Source organism: Cynara cardunculus (assembly GCF_001531365.2).
Source record: "Cynara cardunculus var. scolymus isolate 2C chromosome LG 12, CcrdV1, whole genome shotgun sequence".
Taxonomy (NCBI): Eukaryota; Viridiplantae; Streptophyta; class Magnoliopsida; order Asterales; family Asteraceae; genus Cynara; species Cynara cardunculus.
In genome coordinates, this window is record NC_037539.1 from 1,292,246 (window position 1) to 1,319,600 (window position 27,355).

At 31.3% G+C, this 27,355-nt stretch overlaps 1 protein-coding gene across 1 annotated transcript; it reads right to left on the reverse strand.

The window, feature by feature from the left end:
- Positions 1 to 17,043: 17,043 nt before the first annotated feature.
- Positions 17,044 to 18,284, reverse strand: LOC112523657 (protein JINGUBANG-like). Its single transcript, XM_025133344.1, has one exon. The coding sequence runs from the start codon at positions 18,282 to 18,284 to the stop codon at positions 17,052 to 17,054; it is 1,233 nt and encodes a 410-aa protein (XP_024989112.1). The 3' UTR covers positions 17,044 to 17,051.
- Positions 18,285 to 27,355: the final 9,071 nt, after the last annotated feature.

Here is a 27,355-nt window from a genome sequence, read left to right on the forward strand (position 1 = left end):
GACCTAAGTTTGTTAGACTGTGTTAATAAAACGTTTTTTACATGAATCTTTATGGACTAGCTATATCAGATATGTTACAAGCTGACATTATTAAAAGAAAAATGGCTATGCATACTGCTTCACCATTAACAACAGAAACATTGGCAACCCTGGTGCCAACATAGTTTTGTACCTAGGGTATACTGTTTTAGAAAATCTGGAATTTTGGGAAATTTTACTCCAACAGCTATGCTAAACTCTCTTAAAATAGAGCAAAAAATGAGAGAGAATGGAGAATTCCCCAAATTTGGAAGAAAATATAACATACTTGTTGGAGATACCCCAACACTTGTATTTAGAATAGAAGTAGATGTAAAAAAAAAGTATGTGGTGGGACCGTTAAAGATGGTAAAAAAATTCACATCATGTCGAAACAATTTTGTGATGCCATAAGACCCGTTGACAGTAACATGGATCCACCCTTAATTCAGAGACATGTCAGAAAAATTTCATGATGCCATAAGACCCGTTGATAATAACATGGAACCGCCCCTGATTCAGGGACATGGGTTCAACCTTGTTCTTGTCATTTCGTATGAACAAGTCATATATACGTTTCTTGAACAAGGTAAATATATATGGTTCATATGGAACGTTGTTTTGCATTAATCGTTGTAGACTATAATTAATCGTAAGTTAAAACCGAACGACCGGCTCACTTCACGTCTTCACCTATTAGACATTGGTTTATTAGGGATGTAAAATGTAACTTTTGATTGTTAAGGGGGTTAAAATGAAAAAGCAAGTTATTCAAGTATATACATAATAATGACAAAAACAATAAGCATTGCCATTGGTATTATGAAAATAGTGAGTATGTCATCATATGGTATCATTATTCAATTGAGATGTTCCATTATGCAATAATATCTATGTCTCAATGAATTATTAGATTCTTTTATTTATTCATAAATATATAAAATTGGTTTATAAATATACGATATTTTTATATCTGTTAAGTATATAGTACACTGGAAACGTTAAAGCAGTATCGCTGCTTTATCTGATTTGTCTTTCTTATTTAAATAAAATTTAATTTGTTGATAGTATTTCAATTTGAATTCATTTTATGTTCGTTATTAATCAGTGCAAAATACAATAACTATTGTTTTTCATATGTAATAATAATTTATGATGTCGTGAGAAATAAAACTTTATCTGAATTAAATGTTTGTGACGTTGAAATCAGATTTACGTGCTTAGAGAACCAAGATTCTGTTACTACAATTACCCAAAAAGTTTGTTTTAACGGACACTGAATATTGAAATAATAACCAAACATAGTACTTAAACTACGCATCAAATCAAATATTGTATTCATTTTTTTTCCTATAAATGAAGTTTAAATTGGTTTTAAAAAGTAAATAATCAACAATCAGTATCGAAATGATGTTTAACTGATATTTAAAATATATGTATAGTTGTATTACATGTATTTTAGTAATTATTAAATTTTAGCGATTCTGATTCACATTAATTGTGTATTTCTTATGATTAACTGATTATGAGTTTTACAGTAATTTTGCATTTTTATAGAATCATGTGTTAAACAAAAAAAAATAATGATTGTTATAATGCAAGATCCTCGGTTTTCTATACAGTTAGAATCTATCCAATCAGTTATAAATGACTTTAGTTTCGTCACGGAATACCATATGTATGTTAAACCCAAACAGCTATACGTAACTTAAAGAAAGGTACTCAGTTGAAATCTTGTAAAAACGACAATCAACTTTGATGTTAGTTTCAATCACCGAAGTTTGAAAATCAATAAACAGAAAAGCTTTGAATTTTGCTTGAAATTTTTTCGCGTTTGATAATATGGACCGAGTTCAATGTTATTCTTTGTATTTTACTCAATATCAGTTCAAAAATTACAACCAACTTGGCATGTATAACCTTTGAATGAAACTTTTTACAAACTTCGACTGTTTCATTAATATATATATATATATATATATATATATATATATATATATATAATTTCTATACGTATAGGTTAGCTATAAAGAGTAATGTGAAACAAGAACTTATATTGACGATTTATCATCTATCAAAAGTATCGATCTTTCCACAAACAAGCTCACGGATGGCATTCATGATAGTATCAGAAGTCTGAAAGGTATCCAAAAGGTTCTTACCGTATTCCATTTGTTAAACAATTGTTGAGATTAATCATGACAATGAAAATTTTATGAAAATCAAGAGAATTTTGCAAAATGTTTGCACCTGATTTTACAAAAACAAATTATTGATTCAGATTTCAGACTTCAGCACCACCTCTTATTAATCAGAAGTGAAAAAAGAATTCAGACTTCACCACCTCTTAAAAAACAAACGCCACCTTAGACTATCATTATTTACATTTAACCCATATAATAACTAGAAAAAGAACGTTATAAATCCATCAGATGTGAATTTTTTACTACCGTAAAAAATGTAAATTAAGAATTCACTTTTACTTTTTATAAAAAAAAGAAAAAGAAAAAGAAAAAGAAATAAAAGGAAAAGTAAATAAGAATTCATGAAGGAATTAATTATTACTTAAAAATTAAGCAACTTAAATAGAGGTTGATTTGATACCTAATCGAAAGATAGAGAAGCTGTTCCTCAATTTCCCCATTTTTGATTCACACTCCTTTGTTGACAAAGTCAACATCACCATCATCCAAAGTCAACAAAAATATACTTTAATATATATATATATATATATATATATATATATAAATAAATATATAATATATTTATATACGGTAAATATAACAAATAAATTCACACACTCTTCTTACTTATGGTGGGGTCAATAACTCATATACCACTAGACCAAAGATCTTTTGTTTTTTTTTTAATTTAACTGTAACAGATTATCTATATTAAAGATTTAATAATCCCAATATAATTAAAAATTATATAAAATAATAACGACCCAATTATACCAGATTACTAGTAGAATCTCTACACAACAAGTTTTAGATAATTATTTAAAGGGCAAATTGCATGAAAAAGTAACGTACTTTAACTTGATTCCTATTTTGGGTAGCGTACTTTCAAAACTTCTATTTTAGTACCTAAGATGTAAAAGTTTAAACATTTAAGTACCCGGGTAACCCGATGAAGACTAATTTTAGACTAAAAAAATACTAATTTTAGATTTAAAAAAATCCATGTCACTGGCCACGTCAGCAAATAATACCGAGTTAGATACCACATCACTCGCCACATCAGCATAATAATCGGTTAATACTTCAACCAGTTACCCGGGTACTTAAATGTTTAAAACTTTGTATCTTAGGTACCAAAATGAAAGTTTTGAAAGTATGTTACCCAAAATATGAATCAAGTTAAAGTATGTTATTTTTTCATGCAATTTGCCCTTATCTAAATTTGGAGTTTTTTTTATCTAGTTTTTCTATTTTAGATAATCATATGGAGAATCTATTGGAGTAAAATAGAGAAAAGAAACATCATTTTCTTTATTTTAGAGAATCTGTTGAAGATGCTCTAATATTCCATATCAGATACGGTCGCATGAATTTATTTAGTTTGATATAGAGGTGGGAGCCTCCTCCTATCAAGAGAAAAAAAAATCAACAACTTAAGCACTCGGGTGGGGGCAAACCATATCCATCAGAAAGAAACCAAGGCTTCTAAAGGGAAAGAAAGGAAGAAAAAGGGAGGGAAGAGAGAAAGACCATCCACTAGGGAAAATTCCAGGCAAGACGAGTCCGGAGTCCGGACAACATTCGAAGAAGACTTAAGGGTCGGGCTAAGAAGCCTAGACCGGATATCACCAGTGATGATCTTGACCACTATATCACGAGATCTCATAAAAATAAAATTTCATGAAAGATAAAACAACAATTAACAGTATGACACGTTTCATTAACTGACATTTGATTAAAAAAAATATATATATATATCATAAGTTTTACAGATATTTTAGGTCAAAAATTGTTATAAATACTGATAAAAATGTCTTAATTATTGTCAAGATGCTAAATCTTATGTCATGATTTTTAATATTCCAGACAAAAGTTGGGTTGTGAGTCACTTCTTACATTAGATGAGATAAATGCTAAATTAAATATTATTGTTGGATAATTAAGTGAAAGCTATTTTATAATTTTGATAACCAACTTGCCATTAAAATTCCTATTTATGCACCTTACATTACATGTATGACTTTTAGGGACGATTCAGTAAATACTTATCGGGTAAATGTTTATCGGGTGTCATTTATTTTTTAGAAGAATCTGACAAAGATCTAAAACATTATCCAGTAAGAGACATAACAATAAAGGATAATCTTACCCGATAAATGATTACCAGATAAACGACGTATACCAACAGTCCATTTTGTAGGCTGAGAATATACCTGGTAATGTAAGTTATAGGGGAAATTAATTGGAATAACCATTTTCAGAGACCAAAATTATCTCTTACTCATTTATCTCTCCAGATTTTCAAAAAATCACTACCTCCTCAAATGAAAGAAGAAAGAAGTTTTTAAATATGGTCAGCAAATACAGATACCAAAATCTGTAAATTAGTCCAAATACTTCTGCAAGTAGCAGAAGCGCTACTTGCAAACCCAGACAAATTTACATATTTGGTCTTTGTACTTACGAACCATGCTCATAAACTCTTTTTCTACATTTTGACCCCTCCGACAAATTGAGAGTGCCACTTTGCTGAGGTAATGATATTTTTGAAATTTCCAAAAAAAATGGCTAAAAGATGAAGTTGGTCCCTGAAAATGGTTATTTATATTAATTTCTCTAAGTTAGAGTGGTACTCTTGTCAGTATGTGTTTACTGGATAAGCGTAAATACAAATAACGTACTTTATTATCATGAGGTGTCTATCCATGGCTATCGTCACAATTTAGTCAAATTCTCTTATCCTTTACTGCTACAACCGATCTGATTGATTCATTTGCTGCAAAAAAATCACAAGATATTCAGTTACGCATACAACCTGATGAGAACAAGAGTTTCTAAACAATAACATGGACATTTAATAATTACACTGAAACATCTCATACAAGCCATAAAACATCACATGAAACTCAATGAGTGGACTCAAAGCTTCTCGGGTTCAATGAATTTCCTCTGAGTTTAGAAAAAAACTTATAACATATGAGTTATCAATAACTTTCATCATTTAATTAGGATGGGCCCACAGAGAATTCCCTATGAATTTAGGGAACTTTTTGTAACATATGGGTTATAAATAACTTTCATCATTGTTCTAAGCTGATTTGGAAATTATCGGGCAACTTTCTACTTTGGGCTTGGAACAGTACAAAATAATACAAACCTACCAGAAAATTGAACAACGGTGTAGATCATAGCATCATTTGATTGATCAATGACAACGGAATCGAAGTCACAAATGGGTAGAGAAGAAAAGACCCGAGTCTATTTGAGGATCGATGGATCTAAGATTACGACTCGATTTTGGCATTTTTTTGGCCTTTAAAATAAACTTATTTGTTGGGCTAAGCAATAATGGGCCCAATTGATTTGGGCCATGGGCCATGAGTTGAGGCCATTTTAGGACTATAGGAGTGTTATGATAATATATGTATTATCAATTTTAAAGTGTAATTAATATATAAATACAACTTATCATGACAACCTTTTAACATATTTTTTCTCTGACATTAAACTCTGTTACATATGACTAAGGGTTTGTTTGTTTACCTTTTAATAGTTCAATTGATGTGAATCTTGTTTGATAAAAAAAAATCTGCCTCTTAATGGTTTCAAAACCCTATGAACGATTTTGTATATTGGGCCTTCCTAAACCATTAAGAGCCCTAATTTCATTTTGAACAATTACTAAACAACCACATTTCATTTTGCAACATATCATAAGAGTTTCTTAATCATTTTTGATCATCTTGCACTAAATCATTCAGCAACTGTCAGACAATCTCTAAATCATTTTACCTAAAACAAAACTGATTTAATGTTGCTCTTTGTTGTGATAAAAAACATGGTTTTTACATGGCCCCTACAAAAGAGAAATTTGAATCTTATCATGCTCTAATTTTTGTTAAAATTCATTAACAAAAACGTTCATAAGTATTTTAAAATATTTTAAAAACGTTCGTTTTATAATAATCAAATATATAAAATATAATTTAATTATTTTCATAAGTATTTATAACTTGTTTTTATAAATTATCTATATGGAATGAAATTCAATTATACAAACAAATTATTTTTATAATTATAAATAATTAAATTGTCTTTTTATTAATGAATTATTAAAAGATAAGTGATTTCAACATATTTAAAAAAAAATGATTATACAGAAATCTTGTGAAATCCCAACCACCACCATGAGATTTCAAAATCCTATGTTTGAAAGATTTCAAATAAATCATAGATTTCAAATCAAAACAATCATTCAAACCAAACATGAGATTGAAATGAACTTGAAATCCAAATCCCTTCAGATCCATTCCATTGCTGTAAACCAAACGGACACAAGGATTACAAATCAATCCAATTCCAAATCATTTTAGAAAACTCAAATCCCTCAAAAACATTCTGTCGTACCCAACATATCTTTTAATTTCAACATTTCTATATAATAATTAAATTAAAGGTTATAATAGAACAATAATTTGCATTTTGTACAGTAACATCCAATTATTACATTAAATTTATCTCAAAATTTTTAAAGGTGTGCATCAGGTGGGTCGTGCAGGTTTAGGTGAGAAAATCAAGAACCTGATCGGATTTTGGATATAAAAATCAAACCTTAATCTTTGGATTTCGGATTGCTTCGGGTTCGAGTTGGTCGTGTTTTGGGTTGAGGTCGGTCGGGTTCAGGTTTAGTTATAATGCAATATATATATATATATATATATATATATATATATCCAATCAACTTTGACGATGAATTCAATTGATTTAGAGAATTGATAAATCGATAGTATAGCTAGAAATTAGAAAAACAACACGACCGACTAAGTTTTTTAGAATTTTCAAAAGATAATTAGATAAATAAGTATATTCATATAGTATTCAAAATATATATGTATATATATTTCGGGGTTTCGGACGGATCAGATGACCTAAAATAAACCCAACCCGAACCGAATTTTCCCAAAAAAGCCGGATTTCGGATTTCGTTTCATTCAGGTTTTACATAAATACCTTATTTTCGGTTCGGGTTTGAGTTCAAATTTCGGATAATTCAGGTTTTGCACACCCGTGATTTTAACATTAAAGAAGATATATAATATGTAGTTGGGGTTTAAAACTTATCTAGTTTGCTTTTGTCCTTGGAAGATTAAGCATTTAAATTAACAAGGTCTTTGTTAGGATCAAGCGCTTACCCACTACACCAAAAACAATTGCCTTGGTGAAGACGCAACTTTATTTCCCTTATACGTAGCAGCCAGCGCCACGTTTCGATTTAGGAAGATGCTGGAACCGTGACCAACAATCCCCCCCCCCCAGCATCTGCCGGTACTAATAAAAGCTTCGTTAGAAGTCAATGGCCGCGCAACATGTCTTTCTCATAATTATGCACTCCTTGCATATTATGCACACCATGAGATTCGAACCCGTGACCTGCTCTGATACCAATTGTTAGGATCAAGCGCTTACCCACTACACCAAAAGCAATTGCCTTGGTGAAAGCGCAACTTTATTTCCCTTATAGCGTAGCAGCCAGCGCCACGTTTCGATTTAGAAAGATGCTGGAACCGTGACCAACAATCTTAATGCTTTCTTTATGTAATTAAGCTAAAAAATCTTGATGCAAGTTCTTTTCTGTGAAATAAAACACGTGTTTGAATTAGATTCTTTACGCCCTCTTTTATATCTCGATCAGTATTCAGTAGTTTACAGTTTGATTAAGCAGTCTCAGTATAAAATAATTTTAATCAGTATTTTCAAAGAGGGAATATTATTAGAAATACAATGAATGATGCAAATTAGAAAGTATTGATTTAACAAGTAATTGACAAAAATTAAGAGAAAAAGGAAGAATCATTTCAAACAAGAATTACATATTGGGAAAAAGTTAAACCTCATCATTCCAAAAAGACATGGTTATGTATATCTCATCATTTCCAAACATTTAATTCCCAATTCCCAAATTTCTATTTTTATTTTACTCCAGTTGATTCAGAATAACAGATCGAAAACAATCATAAGAGTGATGTCTGATTGGTTTGAGCTTATGTTTCAAAGGTCAAAAGTGTCTGGAAGTCTCATGTTTAAATACAAGGAGGAAAAAGAATCCCTTTGTGGCCATAGAGGTTCAAATGCGATGACTTCGAGCTATCCATAAAGCAGGTAGTCGCCTAAGATTAGTCTACTCGATAGCGGATTGGATATCTAGGTTAATTTTTTTTTTGGTAAATAATGAACAAATTAAGCAATCAATTGACTCACATGAGAAACCTTTAAACCAAATTTTAACATTGAGGTCAAATTATTGATGGTTCAAAACTAATACCATAAAAGGGTTTACAAATTTCATAATAAGTTGTTAGTTGTCACAAACTTTTTTTTGAAGTATATAATATTTATATACAGTAAATAGAACAAATAAACTCACACATCATTCTCACATTTGGTGAGGTTTGAACCCTTAACTTCGTAGAAGGCTAATAACTCACATACAGCTAGACACAAACTTTTCCACTTAAATTCTTGATATGTCCTTATCAGTTCTACCCAATATCCTCTTTGTTCATCAATAATGTGCTATTCCCCTAGAATGCTACATACATCCCCTAGAAACTCATTGTTCTCGACGAATTTACCCCACGATGAGACGACTCCGATAACATTTGTATCAGTCTAAGCCCAAAGCAACAAATGACGATAATAACCTCCAAATTTAAACTTAAAAGTTAAAACAATGATATAAGTTATTGGTAGATCAATACTAATGGTTTATATGGAAACTTAATATAATCACACAGATTAATTTCTCTATTCAACCCCAATTACAGGTTGCACTTTTCAGTGATTGAGGAACACGACGAGATTTATTAAGAGAATGATTTATTCTCGAAAACATCTGAATAATTCATCTAATTACAAACTACACGAAAGTTCTACATCATCCAAGAATTTGGCTAATATTTCTACACCCTATAATAAGATAACAAGACAAAATAATAATACTGAAAATGCATTCAATTCAGACGCTGTTGAAACGAATTTTTTTACCTGTAGAGACGTATAGGTCACGGTCACTCCACCTATGTCCGACAATGCTTACAGCTAAAATTTCTCAAAGAAGGCATAACTTTTTAACAATTATTTGTACTTAGAGCATCTTTAACAGGTATGTTATATTTTTTTTCTTTGTGTTTCTAAATTTGGAGATTTCTCAATTCTCTCTTTTTTTCCCTCTACTTTAAGAGAGTTTAGAATAGTTGTTGAAACAAACTTTTTTCAGATCTCCAAAATCTCTATGATAACATAGTTGTTGGAGATACTCTTAATATCCCATTTGTTATTGATTCACTTGCTATACACAAACTATACATACAGGGCTGAGTTCACGTGAGACAAGACTGTTTTATGAGACACGTGAGATACGATTTTTACATTTGAAATTCACAGCAAAATGCTGTTAAGGTATAAAAAACCGAACTTTCATAGTGTTTTACCTTCACAGTATTTTGCTGTGAAGTTTCAAATATAAAAAGTAGTCTCATGGGTCATACAAAAACAGGTTGATCTAACGTGATCCCAAATCAATATATATATATATATATATATATATATATATATATATGCATTGAGAAAAAACAAAGAACCAAATCATTCTTACTCAATATGTAGGCTCTTTTACATCATCATTATGTCAAATGAGAATATATTTCCCAAATGAAAATAATGGAAAAGATGTCAATCCTTTCCCTTTAATTAGTGCTTTTTTTGACTTTTAAATTCTTTAATTAATTTAAATTATATAATTAGATTTTGGTTTTTTTTTCTTCATGATTTTAAATTTATTTTCTATTTAAATATTAAAATATTAAAATGACAAATGATAGAGATGAAAAGGAAATGCTAACTCAATTGATTCTAGAAGTTATAGATTTACATTATATTTATATGAAGATTTTTTTTGTGGGTAATTTTAGATTTTTTAGACCAGTTTGTACTTACCTCAACTGATTGATTTAATATGCATCGAAGATAGTGTTTTTTTTAAATATATAATATTTATATACGATAAATAGAACGAATAAACTCACACACTCTCCTCACATTTGGTGAAGTTTGAACTTCTGACCTCCTAAAAGGTTAAAGACTCATCACATACCACTAGACCATGGTCACTAAAGATAATGTTAATAGCCACAAAAATCCTCAACAGTCTTGAATAGAATCAAACAGACGAATAGTAACAAACAATCAAAATCACATTCAAAATGTATTGTTAACCTGGATATTCAACCTGTTATGTGAGCCGACTTATCTCAGGATGACCACCTGTTTTACAGGTAACCCAAAGTCAACTCATTTGAACCTCCGTGGCCACAAGAGGATTTTTATTCCTCCTTGGATACCAAATTGTTATAAAACCTCTAAACTCACACAAGGTTTTAAAAAGTACACACACACACACACACACACATATATATATATATATATACAAACGCTCGTATATGTATGGGGACCTTCTTTTGAGAATAGATACATTTGTGATAACCTTGGGAACTAGTGTATCATGTGCTATTTCATATGATTTTTTTCATCTAAGACTAAAATTTTAGAACAACTATTACCATATATTTGTTTCACAATGTGTTTGGTTCACATGTATTTATTTCACAATGTGTACCTTTTTAGTGTGTTTGTGAAACAAAAGTTACATACAGCAAAACAAACACATTGTGAACTGTATACGTATAAAGCAAATACATTGTGAAACAAATATATGTTTATCAATACATTAAATATTATTCTTAAATGGGGAAAAATCATGTGAAACAATAGATTAAGATAAAAGTTATAAAATTAAACATATATTTTCTACTTTTATTCAATTAATCAATGATATTAAACAATTTAAATTAGGATCCATATTAAAAACTAACAAATAAAACAATAAAATTAAGGTAAGAAAAATCACACATTAGGCCACAACGTTCTACAAATTTAACGTGATGTAAGACACTACTCTTACAGTCATTGTGACTATTGTGTTGAGCCTCTTTAGAACATTGATATACATACGAATACATAAATATGTGAATATATATATGTTACTTAGGGACCGTTTACCAAACACATACTTAAGCGTTTACCGATAAATTCAATACTATCAGTTTCTTATCCGGTAAGATTTTTAGTCCACCAAAACCATGGTAAAAGTCGTCATTCTCACTTACCAGAAAAGACTCACATTCCCTGCCTCGTTCTTACCGAGTAAGATTCTGGTCATATTCATCCGATAAGTTAGATGTGACTTGGTAAACACTTATTCAGATAAGCGTATGGTAAACGACGCTTTACGCATACTCTGTGTGTGTGAGAGCATTAAGAATATAGGTTTGGTTTTTATCATCAAATATCAGAAAATTACTTCGATTCTTAATATATAATTAAGTTTGTTGTATTCAAAAGATTATACCATATAATACACTAATCTCAAAAGGAAAAAAAACAACTAGAAACATGGATGCTAATTAGGGTCTTTTCGATCATGTTAATCGCTTAATTACATTTGATTAATTTTCAGATGTAAAGAAACTCGACATAGGTATCCGATTGTATTATCCAAGAATCCAAAAGTCGATATCGAAAACCCTAGTTTGAAACAACATATAGATATAGATATAGATACAGATACAGATATAGATACAAATATAGATATAGATACAGATATGTAAACAAAGAGAGATCTATATAAGTTTGAATAGATCATGTATATATGCATCGTTTCCATGCAATATAAAATGGATCCACAATGATGTAAAACATTAATATCTTATATAAATATGGAAACTTCATACATATATCTACCACTTTCTTTGTTTCAACTTTCACAACATCAACAGCAAATCATTACGAACACATTTATTATCTTCTTTCAACCCCTTAACAGAGATCTTGATACCAAAAACAAGAACAAGAACAACACGACGAACATACACAAAAGCAAACAATTACATGATATATATATATATATATATATATTAAGGATATATAGGGTTGTTTGATCTATGCAAACAATCGGACCAATATGCTTTCATTCCCCATGAGATCGAGATGAAAATAGTTAGAGAGAGAGAGAGAGAAGAGAGAGAGAGTGAAAAAAGGGATTTTCAAGAAAGAGAATAAAGAGTTGACCTTTGACCTATCTAGGGTTTCTTTTCTTCTTCTTCTTCAATGAACCCATGTCTTTTTCACTTCTTCGATCGTCTTCTTAATTCTTATTCAAATGAAACAGCTCCTTACCTTCTCTCTAACTCTCTTCACCGATCTTTTCTTTTTGGGTTTTGTGGGTTTGATCGATCTTTGAGGAGGAACTAATGATGAGAGAGAGAGGTCAGCAGACATGATCATTGCTGCTAGCTGCTCTTGCACCTGCTGGAGAGAGATATATATATATATATATGTGTGTGTGTGTGTGTATATATATATATATATATAGAGAGAGAGAGAGAGAGAGAGAGATCCTCAGATATTGAATTAAGCAGAATTGAAATGAATGATGTACCAAGGTATAATTAATACTGTAGATATCATGAAGAAAGGGTTTCTTTTCCTTTTTTTTTTTTGCTTATTAATTGTGTTCCTATATGCATTACAACAATGGCTGCCCTCAACTTGAATAGTAGTTATGATGAAACCCATGAGAGAGAAGTTAAAAAAAAGACCCTTTTACTTCCATTTTTCACTAGAGTTCTTCAATTCACTTTAGAAATGGAAAGAGATTTGCTTCTTTTAAGGAATATCACAATATCTTATTTTGTTGATAATGTTCTAATTAGAGACTGTTTGACAATTACTGAATGATTTGATGCAGAATGATTAAGTGGTCAGAATGATTAAGAGACTCTCATGATATAGTGCAAAATGAAATATAATTGTTTGGTAATTGTGTACAATGAAATTAGGGCTCTTAATGGTTAAGGGAGATCCAGGATACAAAATCATTCAGAGAGTTTTAGAACCATTAAGGGACATATTTTTTTTTTGGCAAACAAGATTCACCTCTTAACGGTTCAGATGTTGCCTCTTAATCGAACTATTAAGAGGTAAACAAACAACCCCTTAGTAAAACAATATAGATTACTACATTATACAAGTTATTGGGTCAACTTGTCTTTTTACATTTTAGGGACGTTGCAAATAGTATTGGAGTCTATCTTTATACCATTTGGGATGGTATGGGAAATCCTCATCGAGGACGGTGAGCGTGAGCCCCTAAGATGTTGTCCATAACATATTATATAAATACGCATCACTGAGGAGTTAGAGGGATGTTGGCGTGGGGAATCCTAACTGATGACGAGGACGTCAAGAATTTACGTGAGTAAGTTTGTAACTGTTCCTCCCACATTGCTGGAAAATAATATGTGAAACTGTATTCATTTAAGTATGGTGTATCAGGCACAGAGAGGGAGTAATAACCCATCTCACGTGAATAAAAAATAAGATTTGTAAGTTTCTTATAAATCCCAAGTTGTGGACAACTAACATATAATCAATTACATGGTTTAAAGTAATTATAAAATAATATGTGAACACTCTTGTACTCTTATCGATTCAAATTTCAAACTTCAGCACCACCTCTTATTAATCAGAAGTGAAATAAGATTTCAAACTTCAACACCTCTTAAAAAACAAACACCACCTTAGGTTATTGATATATAACTTATTGGATCGTGTAACTTTCTTCTCATAATTTGTTAGAATGTAAATTTCCAAAAATGATTTTATTTATTTTATCCTTATTTATCACATAATATAATTATTGCTTAATTCTTATTTATTTATTTATTCCAAAAAAATAAGTCAAAAACACCATAGTTTTCATTAATTAAGTTTCAAAAAAAAGATTATTACATGTACAATTAATGATCACAAACCACATATAGTAGTTAAGGTTAGATGGGCCTTACACTTATTCACACAACAATCCATCTATCAATTTTATAATTACAAGATCAAGAACCAATTTTTTTTTTATTAACTTGGATATCTAACCCGCTATGCGAGTCGACTAATTTCAAGGCGACCACCTGCTTTACAGATAGCCCGGAGTCAACGCATTTGAACATCCGTAACCACAAGAACCAATATTTTAATTACATTGGATGCGGTAAATATTAAAAAGTTGTATGTTTTGATCCAATCTTATCATGAAAAACTCTATTATGTATTGGTTGGATTTCGTGGAGATAGTTAAAATTGTGGAGTGCACATCATAATTTCAGATTTATAAAGGTTATCGAAGCATACGTAAGGGTTGTTTACCAAATATTTTCTTAATTAAGTACTTATTGGTAAAATTCAACAATATCACTGGCTAACCAGCACCACTAGAGAACAGAGTATTAGCGATAGATGAGCGAGAGAGAGAGAGAGGCCAAAAATCAATTCCGTCATTGATTAACGAGGGAATGGATTTTTGGCCTATTCCCTCACAAATCTCTCGCTGATTTGTGACGGAACTGGTTTTTGGCATATTTCTCGCAGATCCTTTGTTGATTAGTGATAGACACGTGGCATCGGTCGCTAATTAGTGAGGGATTTGCGAGAGATTAGCATATTTTTCTTATTTTCTCAATTTTTATGTGTTATGGGTAAGGTTTTAGTTCATCAGAACTGTATCGTATGCAACAATTTACTCTATAAGCACTAACCGTGGTAAGAGTCATGACCCTCACTTACTAGGTAAAACTCTCGTCCTTACCTTCGTTCTTACAAGATAAGATTCTTGGTCATTGTCATTTACATCCACAAAGGTAATGTGATTTGGTAAGCACCTACCTGGGTAAACATTTGGTAAACACCCCCTAAAAGTTATCTTGGAGAGAGTTAAAACATCTGAAACATACGTCTTGATGAATTAATCGATCACATCTGTTTAGTTCTTCAAGAGATCAAGAAGTCTTCTTTCTCTTATATTTTTCTTACACCAGATAGGATTTGTTCACGTAAAAGTTATGAGTTGTAATTTGTATTTCTTACGTGATATTCAATAATAATCAGAACATATCTTATTTTTTTCACGGTAAATAAATTTATTACGATTCAAGAAGTATTGCGGTAATTAATTTTTTAATTTTGGTATATACAGGTCGTAACGGTAACGAACTGAAGCCAAGTAAACCCACGTCGAGGTGTAAACAAGATGAATGTGGTCCAAGTTATGGCGGAGATTAAAAATATATCCATGATTATAAAAACACCTCACTATAATTTATCGATAACATTATAAAAAAAATTAGGGACGTTCTCAGTGTGGTTTAGAATCAAAATCACAAATTAAACATGATATCTGGTTTAGAATCAAAATCATAAATTAAACATGATATCTGGTTTAGAATCAAAATCACAAATTAAACATCATATCTGGTTAGCATAATTCAAAACCATAAAAAAAAAACGTATAGTATAGTTTGAAAAAAAAAAATACTGATCACAAACTGTAACGTAAAAGATCCAAACCATCTGATTTAGCATGGTATAAGCATGTTATATAGTTTGTATGGCAAAATGAACACCTATAAAACACACATACACAGAACTATGTGAAACATCCCAAAGTTCAAAGCAATAAATAATTCCAAAATCAACTTGGGGATTATAAGGAATTCTCGGGTCTCGTTTTATATTGGTATGGATCGAGTTCATATATGCTCGATCTCCCATTTAAGTTCTCGCCAGTCTCGTTAGGCGTACCCAACTTCCACCTTATTCAAAGTTGACGATGTGAAATTTGCATATGATGTTTTAAGCATCCCGACCCCTAAGGAGTCATCGTCATTGCTCTACTATCTTGATGGCACAAGTGTCGATTCTCATACCATTTTTAACGGTTCAAATATCGAAAGAGGAGAAGGATCTAATAACTTTTAAGTCTAATATAAAATCATAGTGATATATCTATATGGAGGGAGTTATAAAAAGTCTATGTAATATATAAGGAAAGGTTAAAACGAGAAGATATTTATTTTATGAAAGCGTGAGAACACCATTTTTTACTATAGTCAATCATAGTGGTAATATAGTCTATCACATATGATTTACATGTGATACTAATTCAGAGATGCGGACGACTTTTGACATGACCTTGGTTGCATGCCAAGTCGCACGAACGCTACTAGGCCCTATCATCTGTATTATCACATGTGATAAGGGCGTTCTTCATATAATACTAAATCTGGGACACTAGCTAATAACCTTTGAGTGACCTAGATCACGGGCCAAGTTGTCCGCACTTCACCACGTCCTCTCACATATATTATCACATGTGATAAGGATGCTCTTGTGTTTTCGTAAAATGGAGGTGTTATTATCAGTCTGTTTCGTGAGACCACTTTTTTACACTTGAAACCTCACAACAAAACTTTGTGAATGTTACTTTCACAGCGTTTTATTGTGAAGTTTCAAGTGTAAAAAAATGATCTCACAAATTTTACGAAAACATGTTGGTCGAACGTGATATGTGTGTGTGTGTGTATAAAGCCCACATATATGTGTGAATGTAAACATAGTCAAATGTATCAATGGTCCATGGATTGGACACTTAGTGGGATGGCTTCAATCCAACCCATGACCCATGACCCATAACCCATATAACTCATTAAAAAGCTATGGACCATAAGCAAGTATACAATAAACCATTCCCATTTTGTTATATTTATTTATTAAAAATTAAAAAAAAAACATATCACCCTTCCTATTTACATAAAGCAATTTTAATTTTAAATATAAATATAAATTCTCCACACACACACACACACACAAATTTAGGTTAATTAATTAAAACAAAACTAAAATTCAAAGAAAGGGTACCCATAATTTCCACATCTTTATTTCACTATCCAAACTCCCACCATATACGACATAAGATGTACCACCATGAATAGCAGCAGGAGTACAATCCTCCAATGCAGCAACCAAACATTTTATTGGACCTTTATGCCCTTCCATTACCCCTAAACACCAATAACTTTTTCCATTTATACCCCTCCTCCATGCTCTAATTGTATTATCCGCGGATCCACTAAACACCACATCTGCCACCACACCCATACACAAAATCGCCTTACTATGCCCCCTAAGTGCACCGGCGACCACCATGTGCCGCCCATCACATCCGCCCCCCTCCGCCTTTTCCCACACTATTATCGACCGATCGCAAGCACCGGAATATAAAACCGACCCGTCGGTGCTTAACGCCAAAGCATTCACCGATGATTTGTGTTTCTCCAAAGTGTCCACCACTTCATGCTTCTTCTCGCCCCCTTGTCTCCGCCACACCTTGATTTTCCGGTCGGCGGAGCCGGTGTAAACGTACCCATCATGGGACACAACGACGGCGTTAATGGCGTCATCGTGTGCGTTCCAAACTGACTCCAAACACTTGTAGTCGGACGTCCGCCACACCTTAAAAGTCCGGTCCCATGAACCCGAGTAAATCAAAGAACCGTCTTTCGATAACGCCAACGCCGAAATGGCGTCCACGTGATGCACCCACGTACGCCGCCGATGCCGCCGTATTTTAACATAGTTTTTAGCTAACACCATCTTCATCAGACGGTCGTGGAGCGTCGGTATAGTAGCCACGTGCTTGACCGTTTTCTCTTTTTCGTCTAGTTTCCAAACCCGAATCTTATGGTCCTGGTGGCCGGTGAATATCTTGTCGCCGTGAACCACCATGGCTTTCACGGCGGTTCCGCCATGGGAAAGAGGGGGCAGCGGTGGCGAAGATGGGTCTCGAGGCCAGATACATATTTGGGTATCGTAGGAACCGGAGAAGAGGTGTCTTTCGGTGAGGGCAAGGGAGAGCACAGAAGATGTGTGTCCTTTGAAGGTGGTGATGTAGTGGTGGTTGGCGGTGGTTGACGGTGGTTGTAAATTTGAAGTTAAAGAAGCAACTGAGGGTAAACTTGGTTGTGAAGAAAGAGATTTAGAATCGTAGTGGATTTCTTGAAGATCTGGTAATTGATCTTGTTGGTGATCATTTGATGAATGGGTGAACAATGTGCATGGACATGGAAGAAAACCCATCACCGGCGGCGGTGGCGGAAGTCAACAGTGGCGGTCAATGACGGTGGAGAAGGAATGTGGGGATGAAGGAGATTAGAGTGAAATATAAGGGGTTGGGTGGTGGCCTATTTTAGCATCAAGAAGGTACTGGCGTATTTTAGAATCAAGAAGGTAGTGGGAATAGAGAGGTGGGACCCAGTGATGAAAAAACGGTACACTGAGTCGTACTTCCGAGTTACGAAACAATTTTTTTTTGGTTTTCTGCATAAAATTACTAAAACTATTTTTATATTATCAAGTCATTATTATACAGTTATTTATAAGATACTGAATAAATTGTAAGTCTCGTTAAACTGCTAATAAATATGTCATCAGAAACATAAATGGGAATCATATAATTTTTGTTAATTTTTTAATTACGAATTTAAATATTTATGAAAAATATTAAAGGTCATTAATTACAACAAACTTTTTATATTATATTAAAATATTTTTGAAATCAAATATTTATTAAAATAGATGAACGGTTGAGATTGATTTATATAATTTATATGAATGAAATGATTTGTATTTAAAACTCCTTCGTTTTTATATATTTTAAGTCAAACAATTTTTTGAATAACAAAATATTTAAAATTATTTATAATAAAAAAAAAAAAAATACTCAAAGTTATCCTGTCGACCAAAGGTTAAAGAAAAAAAGGTTTATGCGTTTGGATTGCTTGCAAGTTGTACGACACTTTTATGCTCCCATAGAACAAGACCGGCGACTCCTAAAAATGGATACTTTTTAAACCAAAATCATCATTTTTTTCTAATATAATATTTATATATAATAAATAAAACAAATAAACTAATACATCCTTCTTGTTTTTGATGAAGTTTGAACCCTTGATTTCTCATAAGACCAAAGACCCATATTTATTTTATATTTTTTTTCTGTTTCAGATTAAATGTATGTATTTCTATTTTAGCTTGTTCTAAAATAAGTGTTCATAACCATAAGGGTGATGTCTGATTGGTTTGAGCTTAGCTCCAAATGTCAAAAGTATCAGTAGGTCATATGTTCAAATCTAAGCAGGAATAAAAATCCTCTTGTGGTCATGGAGGTTTAAATATAATGACTCCAGTCTATCTACAAAACAGATAATCATCTTAAGATTAATTAGCTTACATAACAAATTAGATATCTAGATTAATAAAAAAAAGTATTCACTTTTGAAAGTTATTTTCCAATTTCTCATTCTACTCTAACTACGAGATGGAAAAAAGTGTATCTCACTATCATGAGGGGTAAAAGTGTAATTTAATTACTTAAGGAATGTAATAATTACATTGCTAAAAAGTCATGTCATTTTTATTATGGAAAGATGTAGAACAAGGGGGAATATGGATTTGGATCCATATTTTTTCAAGTATTTTAATATTTAAGGGATATTTTACGATATTTTTTTGAAGTATATAATATTTATACATGATAAATAAAATAAATAAAACCACATACTTTCCTTATCTTTGATGAGGTTTGAACTATTGACCTATTAAGATACTAAAGACTCACATATCGCTAGGCCAAAAGCTTTTTGATGTATTTTGTTATTATTTTCATATGTTATATAATTTTTTTTATATTTTTTATTATTTGAATTGTATTTTTTTAACGTATCGAACTATATATTTTTAACAACTCACATGTTTATAGAATCATATTAATTACATTACTTTCTTCTAAATTTAGTAAATTATATGATATAGTTATCAATAACGACACATATGTTAAGAATACTTGTGCCGGGAATTTTCTCCTTTTGTCTTCACGTTCAAAATTGACTACTGATGTGAACTATTTTGGTTAAAACTGAAATAAAAGAAATAAAAGATACGATCGTAAAAATATAAATGATATTATTAAATAGATTTTGTCCAAGTAAAAATTATGAAATTATAGTAATTATTTTATCTATTTTTAAAAAAAAAAATACAGTTCATTAATGGTCATTATTGAAATTTTATACATTATTATCTAGACGTTTTTGCACCACATGATATGAGACGGTTTGAAATTGACAAGTCAGATACCTAGGGGTGTATAAAAAACCATCTAATCTGCAAGGGTTGGGTTGAGTTATACTTTTGAATGAGTTTGGGTTGGGTAGAGATTTTTCAACCTGTCATAATTAGGTTGGGTTGTAAAAATGTCAAAAATCGTCTAACCCAACCCACATACACCCCTACAGATACCTAGTTCGTCATACATTTAAAACAAAACATCAATTAGATGCATGAAAATACATATGAACATGAGAGGAAGTACAAGATTATGTCTTATTGCTACAAAACATACTTTAACCATTTTATTACATGTTTCAGTTACTTCATCCGCCTCATTATAAATGTTCACGATAAAAAACGTACATAGTTTTATGGAAGTGTAATTATTATACTTTTTAATTAACAAAAAAAAAGACAATTTTACCCCTGATCATAGATAAAGAACTTTTTCTCCATCTCATAATTAAGTACAACATAAAAAAATAGATTTTTATTTTATAAAATGAACACTTATTTATGACAAATCACTTATTTCCATATTGATGAAATATATATTTGTGTTGCTTTAACTAGGATGCTCATGGGTTTGGTTGATAGGGTTGAAGACATTTGAACAACCTAACCCAATGCTTGTGGTTTGAAAAATCTTGACCCAATCCAACCAAAACCGTACGGGTTGGTCGGGTTAATACTTTAGTACATTAAAATATTCTTCTAACCTTGAATATCTTATTTTTCTACTCATGATTTTTTTTCATCATCAACCATTTGAAACAACTTATCCATACTTCTTACGTATATTACATTCATTTAATTTTCTCAATATATATATATATATATATATATGTTCACAGTTACTAAACATATATAAGAATGAGTTATATAAAATGCGAATGGATTGAAAATTTTACAATTCGATTAGACATCAGGTTGCTTCGATTTAAGTTATTTCACGTTAGGTTATGTTAGATTGATCGGGTTGGTCGGGTTTTCAAACACTCTCAGTCAGCTATGGTATGAGAACCAACTTGAAAAAAACTATGAAGTGTGGATTAGTTTTGTGTTAGTATTTCTTATTTGGGGTCAATCCCATGACCACATTTTCTGTTTCTAACTTTTGCATTTCTTTAAGATTACTTTAATTCTTAAACCTAATTAATTAAGTGTTTGAGAAGTCATAATATGACTATTGATTGTTGAATTTTGACCATCTTTTTCTTTATTTTACATTCTAATACCACAATTAACATGTGAATTTAACCGACAATCTGCGAGTCAGGAAATAACGCACACGGTCCCTCGTTCGCCCTATTTTCGTCTACACTTTAATTAAAATTTAAGGGCTTTTTGGGAGTTGTTGAATGGTTTGGCGCAGAATGATTAAGAGACTCTCATGATATAGTGCAAAATAAAATATAATTGTTTGGTAATTATTTACAACGAAATTAAGGCACTGAATGGTCAAGGGATGGTCAGGATACGAAATCATTCAAAGGGTTTTAGAACCATTAAGAGACAAAAAAAAATTTTGACAAGCAAGATTCACATCTTAACGATTCAGAAGTTGACTGTTAATGTAACTATTAAGAGGTAAACAAACAACCCTTAACAAGAATGTAGCATTGATAACCCAAAAAATAATTAAGAAGACTTTTATGTCTGGTTGTGTCATTTTAAGTATCAAAATCATTAAAATCATATAAAACTCGTGTTCAATATATTTATCTGTGTGTTAGGTGAAACTAGAAACATTTTATAGTCAATCTTGATATTACGAATAATTTGTGAACATGCCATCGAATTATTTTTCGTAGTATAAAGGAATTAAAATAGTTGCATTACACGTATATCTTTTTTATAATGCATGATTACCCGTATCAAAGTTAGAAAGATTTGTTTCATCATTGCTTGATTTGCAAAAACATCTACGTATTATAATACACGGTACGCTAACAAAATGAACAATACAAACGAAAATCGTCCCCGACGTCTCATCAAATCAATGCGTCATAAGTTGTCAGTGACCCAACAATCTCCACCCCCTAGCATCTGCCAGCACTGACAACATCTTCGCTAGAAGACAATGGCTGCACACCTTGCCTTTGGCATTATTATGCACCCCCATGAAGATTCAAACTCGTGACCTGCTCTGATACTACATGTTATGGTCCAAACGCTTACTACTACGCTAAAAGCAATTGCTAGTGGAGAAGGCACAACTTATTTCATTTATAGCGTAGCAGTCAACGCCACATTTCGATTTAGGAAGATGTTGGTCAATGACCTAACACTTATATATTACAAGATATCTTTCACGTTTCATTGAAGATATCAGGAATAATTATAACAACAACCATTTGTAACTGATATCTTCTACGTTTTATAAAACTGACCCAATTTTTCGAAAATTATTCACATGTAGTTTCTGAAATTCATTTATTAGCTTAATGTCAATGACTACTCTAAAAATTTTGCGAAACCGTTATGCAGAATGTTGGCTATTTCATATAAATTTAAAAAAAAGATATATATATATATATATATTTGAAGTATATAATATTTACGTACAACAAATGTAACAGATAAACTCACATACCCTTCTCACATTTGGTAAGGTTTGAACCCCTGACCTCCTAAGAGACTAGAGACTACGATACCGCTAGACTAAAGATCATTTGATAAAAGAAGATATATTTTGTGGCAAGTCCATGTCAAATGGGGAATTATTATAATTAACCCAAAATTATTTCTATTAAAAATTTTGATTAAATTATCAAATGGTCTTTGTCCTAGTGGTATCCGAGCCTCTTGCCTCCTAGAAGGTCAGAGGTTCAAACCTCACCAATGGTGAGAAAGATGTATGAGTTTATTTATTGCATTTACCGTATATAAACTATATTATACGCTTTAAAACAAAATTAGATTAAATTAATGAAAATGGATTGTGTGGAGACAAAACACTTTGTTGGAGGTAAGATTTGTAGGCAATTTTCTAAACAATCCATAATAAACACATCACATGGCTTCTTGCAAGATTAATTAATCCAACAATGTGGGTTTCCTCCTCATTAACCCTAATAACAAGATTAAGCATATAGAACCTTCCATTCAAGTATATGATTTGGGGCAAAGTATTTATGGTTTGGTGGACTACCAAACATGTGTTCACAATATTATTTATAATAATCAAAGTGATTTTGGCCTAGCGGTATGTGAGTCATTATCCTTCTAGGAGGTAAATGGTTCAAACCTCATTAAAGATGAGAAATGTGTGTGAGTTTATTTGTTCTATTTTTTCGTATATAAATATTATATATTTAAAAAAATATTTCCTAAAATGATTTCACAGTTTTTTTAAGAACAATTCTTTATAGTTATGTTTTTTTTTCCTGACAAGTAAAAACATCTTTAAAATAGTTTTTAGAATAAAGAAAAATGAATTTTTTTTAATCCAGTAGGTTTTCTATGTTATTCTCGAAAACAGATAAAAAAAAAGTTCAAAGTTAGAGAATTTTCTGAAATTTGAAGTGAGGAGAAAAATGATTTTTTTTAGGCATGTCAACGGGCGGGGATGAGGCGGGTTTTGTAATCCCTGACCCTATAACAGCCCCCGGTCTCGGTTTCTGGTCAAACCCTTGTCAAACCCTGATTAAACCCCCGTTAAATAATATCCGTTAGTTCGAGTTTATAAGGTATTCTGGCGCCAACCCCGGTTTGAGTAACAGCCCACGACCCGACCCGACCCCCATCCCGGTTGGGGATCTCCGACACCGGAACCCGTTTTAGCGGAGAATCCCAGTCCCTGTGCAGGTCAGGTGAGCTGGGTTCCCCACCTATTCAGGGCAAATCACCAACCTTAATTTTTTAGTCATTCCCACCAATTTGAGAATGAATTATTATTATTTTATGTAAAGTTCTTTTTGTAAAAAGTGTATTGAAATGCTAAAATTATAGAATATTTTAATAATATAATTTATGTCGCAGTCTCTAAAATAGAGAATTTATTGGAACTGAATTCAATTTTTTTCGAGATTTTAACTTTTTATTCTCTGTTGTAGAGAATTTCTTGAAGCTGAATCTAGTTCATTCCAAAGATTTTAACTTATGTTCTCTATTTTAAAGAAAATGGAGAACCCATTGGAAATGTTGTAATAACTCGAGGTTGGTCCCATATCTAAAGACTCAACCCCCCTTTTTTTTTGGTAAATAATATTTATATACGACAAATGTAACAAATAATTTTATGCCCCTTTCTCACCTTTGGTGAGGTTTGAATCATTGATCTCCTAGGAGAACAAATACTCACATACCGTTAGACCAAATGCCCTTTTATTGAGTTTCTACATGTCATATTTAAACATTTTTTAAATTCAATCTTATAATTCATCAGATAACTTTTATACTGATAAAATTCTAGTATTTGATGAAGTACAAACTACTCAATCAATTTAATACCTTGATTGTATTTTGTCACCATAAAAAACATAAGTCAACTAAAACATTAAATCGCTACTAGGAATATGGAATTTTGCGTATTAAAGTAACAAGTCTTTGTCGTAGGAAGACTTTTGACCCTTAAAAAAATCTTGTATGATTTTTACATACCAGATGCATAACTGTAAATATAATGGTAAATTGTATGAAAAAGTATCGGATTTTAACTTAATTCTTATTTTGGGTAACGTGCTTTCAACACTTCCATTTTGGTACTTAAGATGTAAAGTTTTAAAAATTCAAGTATCCGGATAACTGGTTGAAGCTAGTGACATGGTATCCAACTCAGTATTATTTGCTGAAGCATTAACCGGATGCCACATCACTCGCCACATCAACATGGTAGCCAGTTAATGCTTCAACCGGTTATCCGGGTACTTAAATGTCTAAAATTTTACATCTTAGATACCAAAATAGAAGTTATGAAAGTACGTTATTTTTTCATACAATTTGTCTTTTTCAAATAAGCATAATTGAAATTATTAGTTAATAAACCTTCATCCGGCTTATCACTAACAGTCTATTCAAGGTTCCAAACTACTATGTTCACAGAAGCAATAACGACATAAATTATTGAGAGGATTAAAAAAGAATAATCTTAGTAATTAATTTATATTATTATTATTATTATTCTTATTTTAAATTGTTTTTTTATATTTGATTTTATTTCTTTTGGATATGAGGCTCCAATTACAAGTTGCCATTTTGGAACCCTCATAAATACTTTTGGGTCCACTTCTTTAAATAATTATTATTTTTAAATAAATTCTAGAACCACAAAATTATGTTTACAAAAGCAGCGTTTCACTTTCATGTTGGGTCGGGTTGGGTTACAGACGAACATAATATGTTTTAAAATCAATGCTTATAAATACTGATGTATGACAAGTAAATGACAAATATTTATCGCCAAATTTATTAAAATAACCATTTTTCAAGGTTGCTTTCACCTTTTAGTCATTTTTCTCTTCAAGTTTACCAAAATAGCCATGGGTCCACAATTACGTACCCAGCTACACGATAAAAAATATTTACACTTTCTACCCCTGTTCGCAAAAAAAGTTATATTTCTCACCTAGGTTCACAAAAAAATTTACATTTTTCATCCAGATCTGTAAAAACGAATTAAAAATTACAGACCTAAGACTATTTTGATAAACCATAGTTAAGAAGTAAAACCAACCAATTAAAATGACTATGATCGACCGTACATAATTAATTAATTAATTAATAATAAAATATTTCCACCATGGAAATGATATAGATTTGAAAGCTACAAAGGTATGGAGACAATAAAGTTAATAGGGTTTAAAACATTATCCTCCAACCCAACTTGCACAACATTCCTTCTATCTTTTTGACATTATCACAAACTCTTACTGCTTTTTATGTTTAGGGGTCAAATCAAGAAACAACATTGATGGACCGTTTACTAAATGCTTATTTAGGTAAACGTTTATCAAGTTATATTATCTTATCAGATGAATATGATAAGGACTAAGAATCTTATCTTGTAATAATGAGACAAATACCGAGAGTCTTATCCGGTAAGTGAGGGCAATGACTCTTCCCACGGTCAGCTCTTACCGGGTAAATTGTTGCATAGAAAGCCGTTTTTGTTGACTAAAATCTTACCCGGTAAATAAATGATAGTGTTGAATTTTGCCGCTAGGTGCTTACCGGGTAAGTGTTTGGTAAACAGCTTTTGATTACAAAAAAATAAACCCTTTTGTCGTTTTTTTAGAAATGTAGAGAGAGAAAGTTGTTCAAAGGTTTTTGTGTATTGATCTTCAAAGATTATAATGCTTGAATGAAGTGTTATCTACGATTACAAGACAACTACACTATCTATACTAAGGAAATACAAAGAAAATTACAAAGCTTGAATACAACAGTTAAACATATTAGGGTTGAGTTCACGTGAGACCAGCCTGTTTTCTGAGACCCATGAAACATTTTTTTTACACTTGAAATTTCATAGCAAAAAGTTGTGAAGATAAAAAAAAAAGCCGAACATTTACAGCAAAAACACTGTGAAGGTTACCTTCACAACATTTTACTGTAAAGTTTCAAGTGTAAAAAATTAGTCTCATGAAAACAGACCGGTCTCGCATGATCCCAAGTTCAAAGCGCTACGATGGATAATATTTGATTTGACTTTAATTAAATAAAACAATTAATTAATAATTACATTTCTTAAATTATTTCTAACAAAATAAGTATATAAATTTATACTATAATCTTATTAAATGTTCCGATTTATCACGTGTCATATATATTTTAGGTTTTTTAATATTAAATAATGAAATTAAATAAAATATTAATTTTGTTTAAATTCAGATATTTTAGATTTTCCATTTTCTCATCAAATATTAAAAAATATCTTGGAATAAAAATGTTGAAAAAAATTAAATTGAAAATAAAAATGGAGAAAGAAATTGTGAGGCAGGTAAGAAACAGCGAAAGCGGCACCTCAACAACATACGTTTACACCAATAATCCAACTGTAAACCATTTTATTCCCTTTTTTTTCTTTTTCTTTTTCT